Source organism: Cyprinus carpio, chromosome A20 (genome assembly GCF_018340385.1).
Source record: "Cyprinus carpio isolate SPL01 chromosome A20, ASM1834038v1, whole genome shotgun sequence".
Classification (NCBI taxonomy): domain Eukaryota; kingdom Metazoa; phylum Chordata; class Actinopteri; order Cypriniformes; family Cyprinidae; genus Cyprinus; species Cyprinus carpio.
Genome location: NC_056591.1, coordinates 27,505,843 through 27,522,589, shown reverse-complemented (window position 1 = coordinate 27,522,589; position 16,747 = coordinate 27,505,843). Strand labels below are relative to the sequence as shown.

Here is a 16,747-nt window from a genome sequence, read left to right as displayed (position 1 = left end):
TTTTTAAAAAGTGATTTCTGTTAAATACAGTATTTCCTTTTGAAGTGGACTTTGAGCGTTGTAACTTTGCAGATCTTTTTTATGCTCAAACAGCAATATTACAGACTAACTAAAGTAGAAAAAGTGGAAAAGCATAATAGCACCGATTTAAAGCAAAAAAAATGCATTTAGTTAAACATTCCACAGAGACTGTACATAGAGCTTAACTTGTGTTTATAATTGTTTTAACATGGTTTCTGTTAATAGATAATCATTCCAGCTTCATGCATCTTATATATATGTGTATATATATATATATATATATACGTCTTTGTAAAATTTCCCTGAAATAGATGCTACAGTTTCAACAAACCAGCAATGTCACTCTATGATATTCTCTATGATATTGTTGTGTACAAATTTTATATGACCTAAAAAGAGAATAAAGTGTTGAAGAGTTAATCATTAAAGGGAAATAAATCAGGTTTACCAGCTAACACGTTGTGACAGGAAATAACCACTAGATGGAGACAATGTCAAATGTGGAGTTGCATGTTAAGCTCACTCTAATGACAGTCAGTTCACCTTTGACCTGCTCACACACAGGGCTGAAAATGAGAAACAAATGCAAAATTCTTGTTAAAGGGCTGCCTAATTAATTTATTGTGTAGGCAGTAATTTATCTTCTTTTTGTAAAATGTTATATTTGAAAGCTTTTGTTTTTTCCCCCATGATTTATAGCAGTTTGAAATTGAAATTATGTAAATAATGTTGAATCACACTTTTTTTTTTTTTTTTTTTTCAAAAACTATAATGATGCTGTGGAGATAAATAAAGACAAATACAGATGTGTTTGGTTCATATTTTGAACTTTGAACTCAATTTGGTGTCCATTCTGAGTCCAAGTAAAGATTAATATTCAAAAAGAGACAATAAAATGTTTGATTTTCTTTATATTTGTGCCAGTGTCATGTCTCTTATATCATTCTTCTTGTCAACTTCTACTTTGGATAAAAGTGCAAAATTTAGTATCGCAAATTTGACAAGTGAACACAGTGGAAAAAATTATGGAAAGTACATCGATTTTTTTTGTTTTGTTTGTTTATTTTTCATTTAAAAGTGGAAACAGAACACTTGTGTATTGAGTTTGAAATTGAAGATATAATGATGAAAGAATGAAAAAAAATATAGTGATTATGTGCAAAGATGAAGATGTAATTAACATGAACTCCCAACAGAAGCACATTATTAAACATTTATTGTCGAGGGGAGGAGACATTTGCGTATATAAAAAAATTGCTAAATGTATCATTTGCCAAAGTTGCTGTCATCCTGCTCACTGGGAACAATGCAAACCCTTTACACTGAGGACCGAATGGGACTGGACTCACTCTGGTGGACATACAACTATTAGATTCAAATTCATCGTTGCTGTGTTCTATACAATTCAAGAAGGAAGACTTGATGTCTCGCCTGAGTACTTCACACATGAATCATAGTGCAGTGAACCAAAGTGATGTCTGTCAGGAATATTCGTGTCCAGAGAGATCTGTTTCTTTATCTGTCTATGTGATTCTGTATGCGGCTGCAGCAGCTGTGTCTCTTCTGACCGTGTTTGGAAACCTGCTGGTCATCATCTCTGTTAGTCACTTCAAGCAGCTCCACACACCTGCGAACATCCTCATCCTCTCTTTGGCTGTGTCCGATCTTCTGGTTGGACTTTTTGTGATGCCTTTTCACTTATCTTGGCTCATTGAGTCGTGTTGGATTTCTGGACCAGTGATGTGTTCAGTTTTCAGTTTTGTGACTTTTCAGGTACCAACCGTGTCTGTTCACACTGTGGCTCTGATAGCAGTTGATCGGTTTTTGGCTTTAAGTTCTCCTTTTCTTTACTCTGAGAAGATCTCACCCACTGTGATCTGCATAGCAACTTTATTTAACTGGCTGTTTTCACTCCTTTATAACTTTACTCTTCTTTACGTTAATAACTTCACTGATGTCATGTGTCCAGGAGAATGTATTTATGTCTTAGATGAGATTTCATCCCTCGTTGACCTCATAGTTGTGTTTCTTATGCCTTGTACACTCATTATAATATTATACACTCATGTTTTTGTCATTGCTAAGAAACATGCGACTGCTATAAGAGCTCTTCAGATTCACAACAGAACAGAATCATCCAAAAACAGAGTCAGTGACAAATCAGAGCGAAAAGCCGCATTTGCACTCGGGATTCTGGTCTTTGTTTTTCTCCTGTGTTTACTGCCATATTATATTTTTTCTTTAACAAATTTCTTAAAAAATGACTCATTTTCTAATGTTATCAACAGTGTTTCGGTTCTCTTTTACCTTAATTCCTCCATCAATCCACTTATCTACGCTCTGTTGTACCCTTGGTTTAAGAAAAGTGTAAAGATAATTCTTACTTTTAAAGTATTGAACACAGACTCCTCTCTGATGAATGTCCTGTCATTAAGCTCTTAATGAAAAACAAATGTCTGTCCTCTATTTTCTATTGTCTATGTTTCAGTATTTTCTAATGTTAGTTTTGATCATTATTGTGCAGTAAAAATATGATTATTCATAAATTTTGATGAATAAAACCAGGCATGTTATTCAAAAACTGCTTCCTCGTTACATGCACAAATCAACATTGTTTATCAAAAGTGAAATATTTGTTGGATGACATAAAAAAAAAAAACTTTTTTAAAAGATCAGTAATATATCCATAAATGTGATTAGAAATGTTAACTCTAGACATCTATAAAACTTTTTAGAATATTACAAAATTATTAATTATTAATTAAATATAAATGAATTCTAATAAAAGGCGAGTTTCATATGCTTCTTTGGTAAATTTTTTGGTAAAAACATGGAATATAACTTTCAACATTTGACGTTTATCAGAGCAGGCTAATTATTGTTCTGAATATCTAATGAATGTCTGTTTATTGTGGGGGTGAATACGTGTTTTAGACCATCATCCTCATCATAGAACAGTTTAGATGATGAGACATAGGCCATAGCAGGGCCCGACATTAAAGCTTGTCCACTTGACTATTGATAAAATGTAAAAATTTTATGTAAATGATGACATGTATATTTAATTAGTTAAATCCTTCAAAAAGTAAAAAAAAAAAAAAGAAATAAATTTAAGGCAAACATCACAAATATTCTGATTAAAGTAAGATCTGATAGAGTACTGATGAGGCTATAGCTTCAGAATAAATTCCATTTATGCCCAAAAAAAAAAAAAAAAATAGTTTAACCTGCTGTGCAATCTTTTCTCTCCTGTGTAACATTACATGTTTATATTAAAGGCACAATATGTAAGATTTCTTTAGTAAAATATCCCAATTCTTTCGAAGAATGTTTAAATCCAGAGAAATAAGCAGTTTTAACTAGTGACACGGACCGTTTCCATATTGTCTTTGTGTCTACCTTGCTCCCAACCAGAGAGTGGTCAGTGTCACAGTCGGCGCTGTGGTAACTGCAGGTAGTAAGAGTACAGTTCAGCAGGGGTCTTCTGGTAATGAAAATATCCAGCTGGTGCCAGTGACAGGATCTGGAGTGTCGCCAGGACACTCGATGGCAGGGTTTGGTTGAGAAGAACGTGGTCGAGATGCACAGGTCATGGTACAAACAAAGTTCTAACAGTCTCTGTCCATTTTCGTTAAGCTTGCCAATGGCAAAGTGGCCAATACAACGGGGCCAGGAGTTGTGATTGGCTCCGACCCGGGCGTTAAAGTCCCCAAGTAGGAACAGGTGTTCTGTGGTAGGGATCTCTTTGATGGTGGTCTCAAGCTCTTCATAAAATCCGTCCTTTGACTCAGCTGAGGAGCAGAGTGTAGGAGCATAGATGCTCAGGATTTTAACTGCATTTGAAGAGGTAGACAGTTGGAGAGAGAGGATTCTGTGTGTACCTCCATAAGGCGGCTCAACTGAGGACAGCGTGGAGTTCCTCACTGCAAATCCAACGCTGTGTATTCGAGGCTCCTTAGGCTCCTTTCCCTGCCAGAAGAACGTGTAGTCCTGTTCTCTGAGGCTGCCGTTGGAAGGGAGCCTGGTCTCCTGTAGAGCAGCAATGTCGATGTTCAGTCGTTTCAGCTCACGGTTGATGATGGCTGTCTTCCTGGTGTCGTCAACCTGGTGTAGTTCATCAGAGTGGCCAGGGCACATGGTTCTGACATTCCAGCTTGCCAGCCGTAGGGCTGGCTGTTTGTTTTTTTCCTTCTTATTTTGTCTGGTGCAGGTTTTGCAGTCTGCTTTTCGGTCGTTTCCCTAATCTCCAAGCACCCGTTGAAGCAGACAGACTGTGGCGGGTCAGCACCTTACTGACTGGGGGCTGCCCAGCTTAAGGCAGTCATTAGCTGACCAGTGGGACATGATGATCCCTCCCAGCGTCAGAGACATCCCGTAGTCCCCGAGCATACGCCAATCTGCTCTGGGCTTATAACTCATTACTGCCGTCTCCCGTGTTGTGTTCTCGCTGGAACAGCGATACTGGAGTGACCTCTCCAGGGCACAAGCCTGGGCAAAATGTATGGAGATCCTGGGATGCCCAGTCATCGAGATCCCCCTCTCGGCCACACCGATGTAGTCCAAAGGAATGCAGAGCAGTACATTTGGCATCAGCTTGGCTGCAGGAGCTGCCGGAGCAGTGCGTGAATACAGACATCTGTCCACCTTCGGGGCTCCACTCCTGATTTGGGGGTTTGCTCCCCCACACTTGGCCATTGGATCAGTCCAGGAACTCCTCCACCCTTTAGCCGTTGGCTGCCAAAAGCAGCTCATCCGCCTAGTGGTGCAGTGTGAACACCACCCCCTCACATGGTTTAGCACGCCAGCTGAGGCGGTTTGCTGGGGTGTGGCACATGGAGCCAACATGTGAGAGATTTAGGAGATGGATGAGGACCAGTGTTGCCCATCCACCCTACAAGGTAGGGTGCAGCTGCTGGACAGCAAAGGTACTACCTCTGTCCAAAACCCCTACATCCCATGTCAGGATAATCTTATCCCCCTGTTTCACAGACAAGGCTTAAGCCTATAGTCCCAGATTAAAACGGATGACTGGGCTGTTTTACCTGAAAGAAACTTGCACTGACTGATCTTAAAATATGTCAGTGCCATTGTTTTGTCTCAAGAGGCACATGAGTAATGTTATTTTCTAAGGCAATGTTTATAAAAAGATACTTAAATGTCCTAATTGAACTATGGCCTAACCCTGGCTTTACCAAAACCCTGTCTGTGAAATCAGGCCTAAATGTGTTTAAATGTTGTATTGTATGTATGATGTTATGTGTTCATTTCAGTAATTAAGCTACATAATCTTGTTTAAAAGCTCTGTGTTTCTCCCGGTGAGTAAACACAGAAATCTGTTTTATATCCTCGTTATTGTTGGTGAATCCAGATTATAAGAAATGAGGGAGTGCTGTCCATCAAAGGGTTTTCTGTACAACCTTTCTGTCACTCGAGCGTGTGCATCAAGTTCTTTGAGTAAAGCAAAGTACACCATTCTCACATCACAAATACATTTTGTTTATAAGGGCCCACAGTACACACAATCGTATTTCAAACCTCTCATTTGCTGGCTGTGCATACGCCGATTCAGGCTGCATTTATGTCATGTCATTTTTAAATCATTAAGAAAAAAATAATACTGTAAATGCCATTGCATTGTATTTTTATGGTTCTTTTTTCGTAATGTTTGTTGTATTGTATTTTTGTACCCTGGGAGTGTGGGATACCTAAAGTAGACTAATTTAAAGTTTAGAAACTTCTTCTGTTTTCAGTGCGTGTATGTAGGCAATATGCAACTTAGAGTCAGAGACACACAGTCGAGTTTTATGCTATGCTGTGTTTTTGTTATTTAGTTCACCTGAACAGAATCACTTGATCTCCCAGCTGTATGTTCTTCTCCCTTGATGCTTCTGGTATTGGAAAGTTTATAAAAGGCAGCGTGGGTATTAGCTTGTCTTTATCTTGTGATGTGGAACCTCCAGGAATCAGTGTACGTTGTGTTTCAGATGATGAGCGATTCAGAGCTGTTGGAGATACATAGAGCATCTTCAGAAATCTTTATACGTGGTTATGCATTTTGTATATGAAGGAAGTCACAGGGAGCAATACGCTTTACAATGAATCTTACAGCAATGAACCAAAGTGATGTCTGTCAGGAATATTCGTGTCCAGAGAGATCTGTTTCTTTATCTGTCTATGTGATTCTGTATGCGGCTGCAGCAGCTGTGTCTCTTCTGACCGTGTTTGGAAACCTGCTGGTCATCATCTCTGTTAGTCACTTCAAGCAGCTCCACACACCTGCGAACATCCTCATCCTCTCTTTGGCTGTGTCCGATCTTCTGGTTGGACTTTTTGTGATGCCTTTTCACTTATCTTGGCTTATTGAATCATGTTGGATTTCTGGACCAGTGATGTGTTCAGTTTTCAGTTTTGTGACTTTTCAGGCAACAAGCGTATCTGTTCACACTGTGGCTCTGATAGCAGTTGATCGGTTTTTGGCTTTAAGTTCTCCTTTTCTTTACTCTGAGAAGATATCACCCACTGTGATCTGCATAGCAACTATATTTAACTGGCTGTTTTCACTCCTTTATAACTTTACTCTTCTTTATGTTAATGGAAACTTCACTGATGTCATGTGTCCAGGAAAATGTCTTTATATCGTAGACGAGGTTTCATCCCTCGTTGACCTCATAGTTGTGTTTCTTATGCCTTGTACACTTATTATAATATTATACACTCATGTTTTTGTCATTGCTAAGAAACATGCGACTGCTATAAGAGCTCTTCAGATTCACAACAGAACAGAATCATCCAAAAACAGAGTCAGTGACAAATCAGAGCGAAAAGCCGCATTTGCACTCGGGATTCTGGTCTTTGTTTTTCTCCTGTGTTTACTGCCATACTATATTTTTTCTTTAACAAATTTCTTAAAAGATGACTCATTTTCTAATGTTATCAACAGTGTTTTGGTTCTCTTTTACCTTAATTCCTCCATCAATCCACTTATCTACGCTCTGTTGTACCCTTGGTTTAAGAAAAGTGTAAAGATAATTCTTACTTTTAAAGTATTGAACACAGACTCCTCTCTGATGAATGTCCTGTCATTAAGCTCTTAATGAAAAACAAATGTCTGTCCTCAGTTTTCTATTGTTTAACATTTTCTAATGTTCTTTTACATCATTATTGTACAGTAAAAATATGATTATTCAGTTATTTTGATGAATAAAACCAGGCATTTTACAAAAAAAAAAAAACAATTACATGCATTCAAAAGTGAAATATTTGTTGGATGACATCAAAACTTCAGTAATATATCCATAAACGTGATTAGAAATGTTAGACATCTATGAAACTGATTACTCTTAATATATATATATATATATATATATATATATATATATATATATATATATATTATTCATTATAAATTAAATAGAAATTAATTTTAATAAAAGGCGAGTTTCATGTGTTCTTTAGTATATCTTTGTTAAAAGCATGCAGTATAACTTTCAACATTTAACAGGTTTATCATAGCAGTCTAATTATTGTTCTGAATATCTAATGAATGTCTATTTATTGAATACGTGTTTTAGGCCATCATCCTCATGGTATGAGACATAGACCATAGCAGGGCTCGACATTAAAGCTTGTCCACTTGGCTACTGATAAAATTTAAGAATTTGGCATAAATGATGACAAGTATATTTAATTAAGGAAAATATTGCCATTCATAAAGTTAAAAAATGTCCTCAAAATGATTTTAAGGCAAACATACACAAATATACTGATTAAAGTAAGACCTGATAGAGCACTGATGATACTATTGTTTGAGAATAAATTACATTAGTTGTGTTTGACCTGCTGTACAATCTTTTCTCTACTGTGAAACCTTGCAAGTTTATATTGATGTTTCTTAATTTTTGTTCTTTTAATCTTGTTGTAGGTCTTAAATTTTTATTATTGCTGCTTTCCTTAGACACCAGTGTATTTAATAAACCCACAAACTTGGAGAGGGGTGGCTGCAAGTCAGAGTAAACGCCCTAATCCTTCACCACACCCACTGCTCCAGACTGCAGTTATCCCTGCTTGAGCAAATGTCTTTTTTGCTAGTAATTAATCTAAATGTCTGAAACCTAAAATACATATTGAAAACACTGAATCATTGTAATATAGACTTTATAGAATAATATAGAATCATTGTGATGTAGGATAGGCTCCTTCAGATCATCCCACCTCCCACGCAAGCTCCCCTTCGATGTCGGGCCTGATTCTATCCCTGGTTTCCTCTTGTTTATTTTTATACACTCACCGGCCTCTTTATTAGGTACACATTCAATTGCTTGGTAACACAAATTGCCAATCAGCCAGTCACATGGCAGCAACTCAGTGCATTTAGGCATCTAGATGTGGTGAAGACGACTTGCTGAAGTTCCACCCGAGCATCAGAATGGAGAAGAAAGGGGATTTAGGTGACTTTGAACGTGGAATGGTTGTTGGTGCCAGACGGGCTGGTCTGAGTATTTCAAAAACTACTGATCTGCTGGGATTTTCACACACAACCATCTTTAGGATTGACAGACAATGGTCTGAAAAAGAGAAAATATCCAGTGAGCAGCATTTGCGTGCACAAAAATGCCCTGGCAACAGTAACTCAAATAACCACTCGTTACAACCAAGGTATGCAGAATAACATCTCTGAATGCACAACACGTTGAAGCCTGAAGCAGATGGGCTACAGCAGCAGAAGACCACACCAGGTACCGCTTCTGTCAGCTAAGAACAGGAAACAGAGGCTACAATTCGCATAGGCTAACCAAAATTTGACAAAAGAAGATTGGAAAAACATTGCCTGGTCTGATGAGTCTCGATTTCTGCTGCGACATTCAGATGGTAGGGTCAGAATTTGGCGTAAAGAACATGAAAGCATGGATCCCTCCTGCTTTGTCTCAATGGTTCAGGCTGCTGGTGGTGGTGTAATGGTGTGGGGGATATTTTCTTGGCACTCTTTGGGCCCCTTAGTACCAACTGAGCATCATTTAAATGCCACGGCCTACCTGAGTATTGTTGCTGACCATGTCCATCGCTTTATGACTACAGTGTACCCATCTTCTGATGGCTACTTCCAGCAAGATAATGCACCATGTCACAAAGCTCAAATCATCTCAGAGTGGTTTCTTGAACATGACAAAGAGTTCACTTTACTCAAAGGGCCTCCACAGTCACCAGATCTCAATCCAATAGAGCAGCTTTGGGATGTGGTGGAACGAGAGATTCACATCATGGATGTGCAGCCCACAAATCTGCAGCAACTGAGTGATACTATCATGTCAATATGGACCAAAATCTCTGAGGAATGTTTCCAACACCTTGTTGAATCTATGCCACGAAGAATTAGGGCAGTTCTGAAGGCAAAAGGGGGTCCAACCCGGTACTAGCGAGGTGTACCTAATATACATTATTTTGTCATATTAATCATAAAATCTAATACTAATACTGGCTTAACCTAAACCCTGTCTGTGAAACCAGGCCTAAATGTATTTAAATGTTGTACTGTATCTATGTTGTTAGGTGTTCATTTCAGTAATTAAGTTACACAATCATGTTTAAAAGCTCTGACACATTCAGACCCTTTAATATTCCTTAAAATCACTTGTTAGAATCGTTCAAACTGACAACTCTTTATTCACTTCTGTTTTCAGTGTGTGTATGTAGGCAACATACAACTTAGAGTCAGAGACACACAGTCGAGGTTTATAGATGCTATGGTGTGTTTTTGTTATTTTGCTCACCTGAACAGAATCATTTGATCTCCCAGCTGTATGTTCTTCTCCCTTGATGCTGGTATTGGAAAGAGTCAACATTTCAAGTTTATAAAAGGCAGCATGGGTTGTAGCTTGTCTTTATCTGGTGTTCTGGAACCTCCAGGAATCAGTGTAGGTTGTGTTTCAGATGATGAGCGATTCAGAGCTGTTGGAGATACATATAGCATCTTCAGAGATCTTTATACGTAGTTACGAATTTTGTATATGAAGGAAGTCACAAGGAGCAATACGCTTTACAATGAATCTTACAGCAATGAACCAAAGTGATGTCTGCCAGGAATATTCGTGTCCAGAGAGATCTGTTTCTTTATCTGTCTATGTGATTCTGTATGCGGCTGCAGCAGCTGTGTCTCTTCTGACCGTGTTTGGAAACCTGCTGGTCATCATCTCTGTTAGTCACTTCAAGCAGCTCCACACACCTGCGAACATCCTCATCCTCTCTTTGGCTGTGTCCGATCTTCTGGTTGGAGTTTTTGTGATGCCTTTTCACTTATCTTGGCTCATTGAGTCGTGTTGGATTTCTGGACCAGTGATGTGTTCAGTTTTCAGTTTTGTGACTTTTCAAGCGACAAGCGTGTCTGTTCACACTGTGGCTCTGATAGCAGTTGATCGGTTTTTGGCTTTAAGTTCTCCTTTTCTTTACTCTGAGAAGATCTCACCTACTGTGATCTGCATAGCAACTTTACTTAACTGGCTGTTTTCACTCCTTTATAACTTCACTCTTCTTTTTGTTAATGGAAACTTCACTGATGTCACGTGTCCAGGAATATGTATTGCTGTTATAGATGGGGTTTCATCTCTCATTGATCTCCTGTTTGTGTTTCTTATGCCTTGTACACTCATTATAATATTATACACTCATGTTTTTGTCATTGCTAAGAGACATGCGACTGCTATAAGAGCTCTTCAGATTCACAACAGAACAGAATCATCCAAAAACAGAGTCAGTGACAAATCAGAGCAAAAAGCTGCCATACTGCTGGGGATTCTGGTCATTGTGTTTCTCCTGTGTTTACTGCCGTATTATATTTGTACTTTAGTGAGTTCATATGACATTGCTGACAAGTATTATGTCAGAAATGTTGCTGTAATATTTTTCTTCTTGAACTCCACAATTAATCCCATCATTTATGCTTTATTCTATCCCTGGTTTCAGAAAAGTTTAAAGTTAATTTTCACATTTAAAGTGTTTAATAAAGACTCATCCCTGATGAATTTGCTCTAAGTCACTGAATGAAAAACAGAATGTTTCCCCCTTTTTTCTGTCGTTTAGTTTTCACACAAAAAAAAAGATAAAAAAATTAAACTTTTTTAATCCAAAAAGTGCTAGAAAATTTCTTAAATGATTACAAAGAAATGGCAGGTAACATTGAATTAAACATGGAATTTTTAAGTAGAGAAAGTGAAATAGTATTTTCTTGTAGAACACACTACAATAATATTTGTTTTATTTACAACTTTGGAAAATTATTTTTTTACATAATTTTTGTTATATTAAATATGAGTCTTGACTATAAACCAGCTATTGAAAATTTAGTCAATTATTTAGCAGAGATGCAGTTCATTTAACACATTTACCTTTTCTGACAACACGCTCCAATATAGCAGAGTACTGAAACTGAGATTGAGATATGTCCCAATCCTCTGTAATTTGTTACTTTAATGCTATTATAAACTGTTAATGGTTAAGGAAAACCTTTTGTGGATTTGTGTGTGTGTGTGTGTGTGTGTGTGTGTGTGTGTGTGTGTGTGTGTGTGTGTGTGTGTGTGTGTGTGTGTGTGTGTGTGTGTGTGTGTGCGTGTGTGTGTTCAAATTTTGTAGTCTAACTACATGTTATGTTTGCACCCAGTCATGGGTCATATCACGAACCAAGCCGTAAACATATTATTGGCTTATTTCATTAATTAAGTCACATGATCATGTTGAAAATCTCTGTCAGATTTAGAACTTTTAATATTTCACTTGTTAGAAACACAAAAACAGAAAACTCGTCACATATACACATATATAAAAAAACATATTAATCAGACTAGACATAAGGTTATGAATCAAATCAATCCAAAAGGAATCTAAAGGTTAAAATAATAATGGACTGCATTCACTAATTTTGTTTGATTTGCGTGTTCATGTACACAGAAAAGTTAGCCTGCAAAGTTTCCACAGGTGAGTAAACACATAAATATAATCTTATATTCTTGTTAATGTTGCTTCATTTGGATTATTGTAAATGAGGGAGTGCTGTTCATCGAAGGGTTTTCCCAAAGTCCCTTTAAGACAAATCATGTCACTCGTTGGCCATCTTTGAAACGTTTCTCAGGCATGCAAGTCCATCTCTTTGAACAGGGAATCATCAATTTCTCCAAAACTGTTCGCCAAGCTTAAAATTAAAATTCATATTTGAAATCACCAAAGAAATCTGACAACAACTGTCTCAGAAATGGTATTGTTTTTTTTTTTTTTTTGCTCAAATAGTCTATTTTTCAGGCTAGATCAGCCAGTGCGCGCGCACTGTCCTGAGTGCATGTCTCAGAATGCTGACTGTTTCAATAGCAACCGGGACTTCTAACAGCAGCTGCAGTGACACGATGACTTTAACGATTAGCGATTGGCTCTTTTACTCAGAAGGCGGGGCTTCGTTCAACAGAGCGGCCATATTGTGCGTCGCAGTTTTCCCCATTCAAAACTATACGAGTTACACGTCTTGGGTATTTTTTAGCCTTTGGTTTTCCGTACAACCCAAAGCCACTAGAAGGCAAGCCTGCAACCTTTAGCCAAAAAAGTGTAACAGCTAATTCTAACGATTCCGGTTTGCCAGTACGTGGGAAAGAAGACCAGAGGCCATTTTTTTTAATGGATGTCAGTGGAGGAGAGCCTTCATTATGCTGAATAAACAGCTTTTAAGAGGAAACAGATTATCATTTAATAAATTGACAGCTCATCAGCTAATCTCCAGCATGTTTTACACTAAGCAATACTTTTGGATTGGACTATTCTGAGTTTACACCGGAAAAAAAAATGGCGTTTCATAAGAGAGTCACTGACTTTTTGCGGCAGGTGAGATACAGCCTACAGCATTCTCATTCATTCCTATGGTATCCGTAAACGGCGACTGAGTGTCGCACAACCCTTGACTGAAATACAAAAAACAGCACAGGCACTGAATTAAAGCCCAAGGTATACTTCAGTTTTTTTATGCATACGCCAAAATATGAGTACAGCCGAACGTGTAGTCTTTCAAAGTATACTCCATTTGATAGCATGTGCGTATGCAGGCCTTTGACACATGTGGTCTAGAAAGCTTCATCCTTGTCAAGGTGTCTGTCTGCTTTGTCTTTGTACTCTTTTAAACTAAAGTTGCGGCTCTCTCATAACCCTCTCACACAAGCGCTTGTCAGTGTGGGAGTCTGTCGTTGTTGAAGTCTCTGCTACTTTGTTGTTGCTGTTCTCTCTTTAGTTTCGGTTTCTTCTGTGAAACAGTGGCCTTTTGCAGTGTTGCCACCTTGTGGAACAACTGCTTAGTGCAAAACCAAGTCAATAAACATGCAACCTGTACGTGCAAAGGCCTTGTCCCAAATGGCACACTTCATGTGTACTTGCGGACTTGTGGACTTACAATGGCCACCACGTACACGTGTCAGTTAAGTCCGCAAGACCATAGGGTGTCCCATTCTTCATTTTAGCTTTCAGAAGGGTGTTCGTGAGTGCCCCCTTTGTGGCCGCTATGCACCCTCGATGTGAACTTCTGCTGAGCCCACAATGAGTGTGGACTCAGAGGAAGGCAGCGAGGGTTTAGGGTGCTATTTCGGACAGGGCCAAAGTATGCACAGTTACAAAAATGGATGCCATGTGTACAGTATGCATGTACTATTCTGGTGACGAAATTTGCGTCACACGCACTGTATGCTGTCCCTCGTGTACAAAGTAAACTGAAGTAAACTTTGGCCTAAAGTTCTTCATGACCACATGTGGCCAAGTAATTAGTTAGCTTGCAGCGCCCTCTGTTGGTGCAAATAATTAGGCTACTACATGATTGTTCTGGTAACCAGCAGATGAACAAAACAGCCCACAAATACTAGTCATCCTACATTACTGGTTGCTTCTCTGCCATTAACAAATCCTCTCCCGTGGTCTCATAACCCATTTAAAAGTGCAATATGTACTATTGACAGCTAGCAGTTGAAATGGGTACTGCAGTTCAAATTCAAAATATTGAAGAGTTGTTTCTCCAGCCCCTTTCTCCTGAGACTCGACGCTGATTTGGGTTGCCAGATTGACATGCAACAGGAATGAGCACAATTGACTACAACACAAATAAGCTTTACTGTAAGCTGATGAGTTGATTTATCTGTGTTTTAATATTCCTCTTGTCATAGAGCTTTTTAGATGGATGACGAAGCTTTTAGGTCGGGTAGAATCTGTGATCTCTGACCCAGTTTGTTTGCTGGCTTTCATGGCTACAATTCACTGTGTTTTCCACCAACTGGCAACCCAAGCTGTTGAAATATTATTGGGTAAATTGGTAGCATTCGGACATAGAATGCACATTTCAGAGTCGAATAACTGGCTGTATCAGTTTTTTCAGAGAAACAAGCAGGCCTATGTAAACTTAGCATGTTTCCTATCTGCAAAGATAAAGTGGTATTTTTATGCATTAGTACAGTAAAAAAAATCCAACAACATACAGTACATTGGGATATTTATATGCATACATCAGGATTTTAAAGGCTAGAATTTTTGACTTTTAGTTTTTGATTTTAATCATTTCATATAAATTCACTCATGCTTTTATATGAGCTCTGTGTGACACTTTTCTAAATCATTTGATCTCCCAGCTGTATGTTCCTCTCCCTTGATGCTGTCCATCTTGGAAAGAGTCAACAAGTCTAGTGTATAAAAGGCAGCATGGGTCGTTGCACGTGAGCATATGTACAGTAGATTGTGTTTCAGTGAGGAGCAGTTTAGACCTGCTGGAGATACAAATAACATGTTCAGAAGTCTTTACGTGGTTATGCATATATTGCACTTTATATGAAAGAACAGAGAACAATGCTCTGATTGGAATTTGATGGTTCTTCCAATTATTTCCTAATGAATCTTACAGCAATGAACCAAACCGACGTCTGTCAGGAATATTCGTGTCCAGAGAGATCTGTTTCTTTATCTGTCTATGTGATTCTGTATGCGGCTGCAGCAGCTGTGTCTCTTCTGACCGTGTTTGGAAACCTGCTGGTCATCATCTCTGTTAGTCACTTCAAGCAGCTCCACACACCTGCGAACATCCTCATCCTCTCTTTGGCTGTGTCCGATCTTCTGGTTGGACTTTTTGTGATGCCACTGCATTTGTCTTGGGTCATTGAGTCGTGTTGGATTTCTGGACCAGTGATGTGTTCAGTTTTAAAAATTGTGAATTGTCAAGCGACAAGTGTGTCTGTTCACACTGTGGCTCTGATAGCAGTTGATCGGTTTTTGGCTTTAAGTTCTCCTTTTCTTTACTCTGAGAAGATCTCACCCACTGTGATCTGCATAGCAACTTTATTTAACTGGCTGTTTTCACTCCTTTATAACTTCACTTTTCTTTTTGTTAATGGAAACTTCACTGATGTCACGTGTCCAGGAATATGTATTGGTATTATAGATGTGATTTCATCATTTATCGATCTCATAGTTGTGTTTCTTATTCCTTGTACACTTATTATAATATTATACACTCATGTTTTTGTCATTGCTAAGAGACATGCGACTGCTATAAGAGCTCTTCAGATTCACAACAGAACAGAATCATCCAAAAACAGAGTCAGTGACAAATCAGAGCGAAAAGCTGCCATACTGCTGGGGATTCTGGTCATTGTGTTTCTCCTGTGTTTACTGCCGTATTATATTTGTACTTTAGTGATTCCGTACAGTGATGATGATTTGTTTCATGTCAGAGATGTTACCGTAACTATTTTCTTCCTGAACTCCACCATTAATCCCATCATTTATGCCTTATTCTATCCCTGGTTTCAGAAAAGCTTAAAATTAATTTTCACATTTAAAGTGTTTAATAAAGACTCATCCCTGATGAATGTGCTTTAACTCACTGAAAGTAAGACACAATGTTGGTGTTGTTTTTTTGCCCTGATCTTTTGCTTATGCTGCATAATTTTATTTTATTATACATTAAACTTGACTGTGAAGACATGGATATTGTTTTAAATCATGCCAGTATACTGTATAACAATGATAGTCGGGGGAATTTTCTTTTCCTTTATGTCATTTGAATATCTCTCTTGTTATCTCTTGTGTTTTGTTTGTAATAAACAGAAACGCTGAAGAGCAAAAAAAAAAAAACTATTAACGAAAAGGCAAAAGTGTAAAAAGTAGCATACATAAATACATACACACATAGCAGGGCATTGTTTAGACCAACAAATTGAAATTGATAAATTGTTTAAAATTATAACATATAAAACAAATGTAACAATTGCCTCAACCTGCCTTTTAAAAATAAATGTCCTTTTCTCTTTGGTCTTCTAAAATCTACTTTTCAATAGAGTTAACCATTGTCTAAAAGTATACTAGTGTGAATTTATTGTTTTTAGTCAACAAATATTACAAAAATATGATGATTTTGAATTTGGGCTCAAAAACATACACTATCTTCTAATTGTGATACATGCATAAATGTATAATAGTATGATATTAAATTATATTAGTATTGATATATAAATGTTAAATGTGATGTAAATGTGTGTAATAATTTAAAATAATATTTAGCTTTGCGCAATTAATGGCACAGAGCTGTAAACACCCGGTTCCCCACGTCAACAGGGCCAAAACTTCACCAGGAGCTCCAACCCAGCAGAGGGCGCCATCTCTTCCGTATCCGCCACAAACATCAGTAAACTGAAGCGAGTGGAGTATTTCCAGTCTGTGTGATTGATGT

General features: G+C 38.0%; 4 protein-coding genes across 4 annotated transcripts; all 4 read left to right on the top strand.

Moving 5' to 3' along the window:
* The first annotated feature begins 54 nt into the window (after positions 1-54).
* On the top strand, positions 55-2,580 carry LOC109056527 (trace amine-associated receptor 13c-like). Its single transcript, XM_042778319.1, has one exon. The coding sequence runs from the start codon at positions 1,444-1,446 to the stop codon at positions 2,461-2,463; it is 1,020 nt and encodes a 339-aa protein (XP_042634253.1). The 5' UTR covers positions 55-1,443; the 3' UTR covers positions 2,464-2,580.
* A 3,447-nt stretch (positions 2,581-6,027) lies between these two features.
* Positions 6,028-7,128, top strand: LOC109056530 (trace amine-associated receptor 13c-like). The gene has a single exon (XM_019073721.2). The coding sequence runs from the start codon at positions 6,117-6,119 to the stop codon at positions 7,113-7,115; it is 999 nt and encodes a 332-aa protein (XP_018929266.2). The 5' UTR covers positions 6,028-6,116; the 3' UTR covers positions 7,116-7,128.
* Positions 7,129-9,858: 2,730 nt separating this feature from the next.
* On the top strand, positions 9,859-11,046 carry LOC109056531 (trace amine-associated receptor 13c-like). The gene has a single exon (XM_042778430.1). The coding sequence runs from the start codon at positions 10,060-10,062 to the stop codon at positions 11,044-11,046; it is 987 nt and encodes a 328-aa protein (XP_042634364.1). The 5' UTR covers positions 9,859-10,059.
* Positions 11,047-14,794: 3,748 nt separating this feature from the next.
* Positions 14,795-16,016, top strand: LOC109051337 (trace amine-associated receptor 13c-like). The gene has a single exon (XM_019068888.2). The coding sequence runs from the start codon at positions 14,911-14,913 to the stop codon at positions 15,895-15,897; it is 987 nt and encodes a 328-aa protein (XP_018924433.1). The 5' UTR covers positions 14,795-14,910; the 3' UTR covers positions 15,898-16,016.
* The last annotated feature ends 731 nt before the right edge of the window (positions 16,017-16,747 follow it).

Coding starts and splice junctions, on each gene's coding strand:
- LOC109056527 (XM_042778319.1), top strand. CDS start 1,444: ATGTCTCGCCTGAGTACTTCACACATGAATCATAGTGCAGTGAACCAA.
- LOC109051337 (XM_019068888.2), top strand. CDS start 14,911: ATGAATCTTACAGCAATGAACCAAACCGACGTCTGTCAGGAATATTCG.
- LOC109056530 (XM_019073721.2), top strand. CDS start 6,117: ATGAATCTTACAGCAATGAACCAAAGTGATGTCTGTCAGGAATATTCG.
- LOC109056531 (XM_042778430.1), top strand. CDS start 10,060: ATGAATCTTACAGCAATGAACCAAAGTGATGTCTGCCAGGAATATTCG.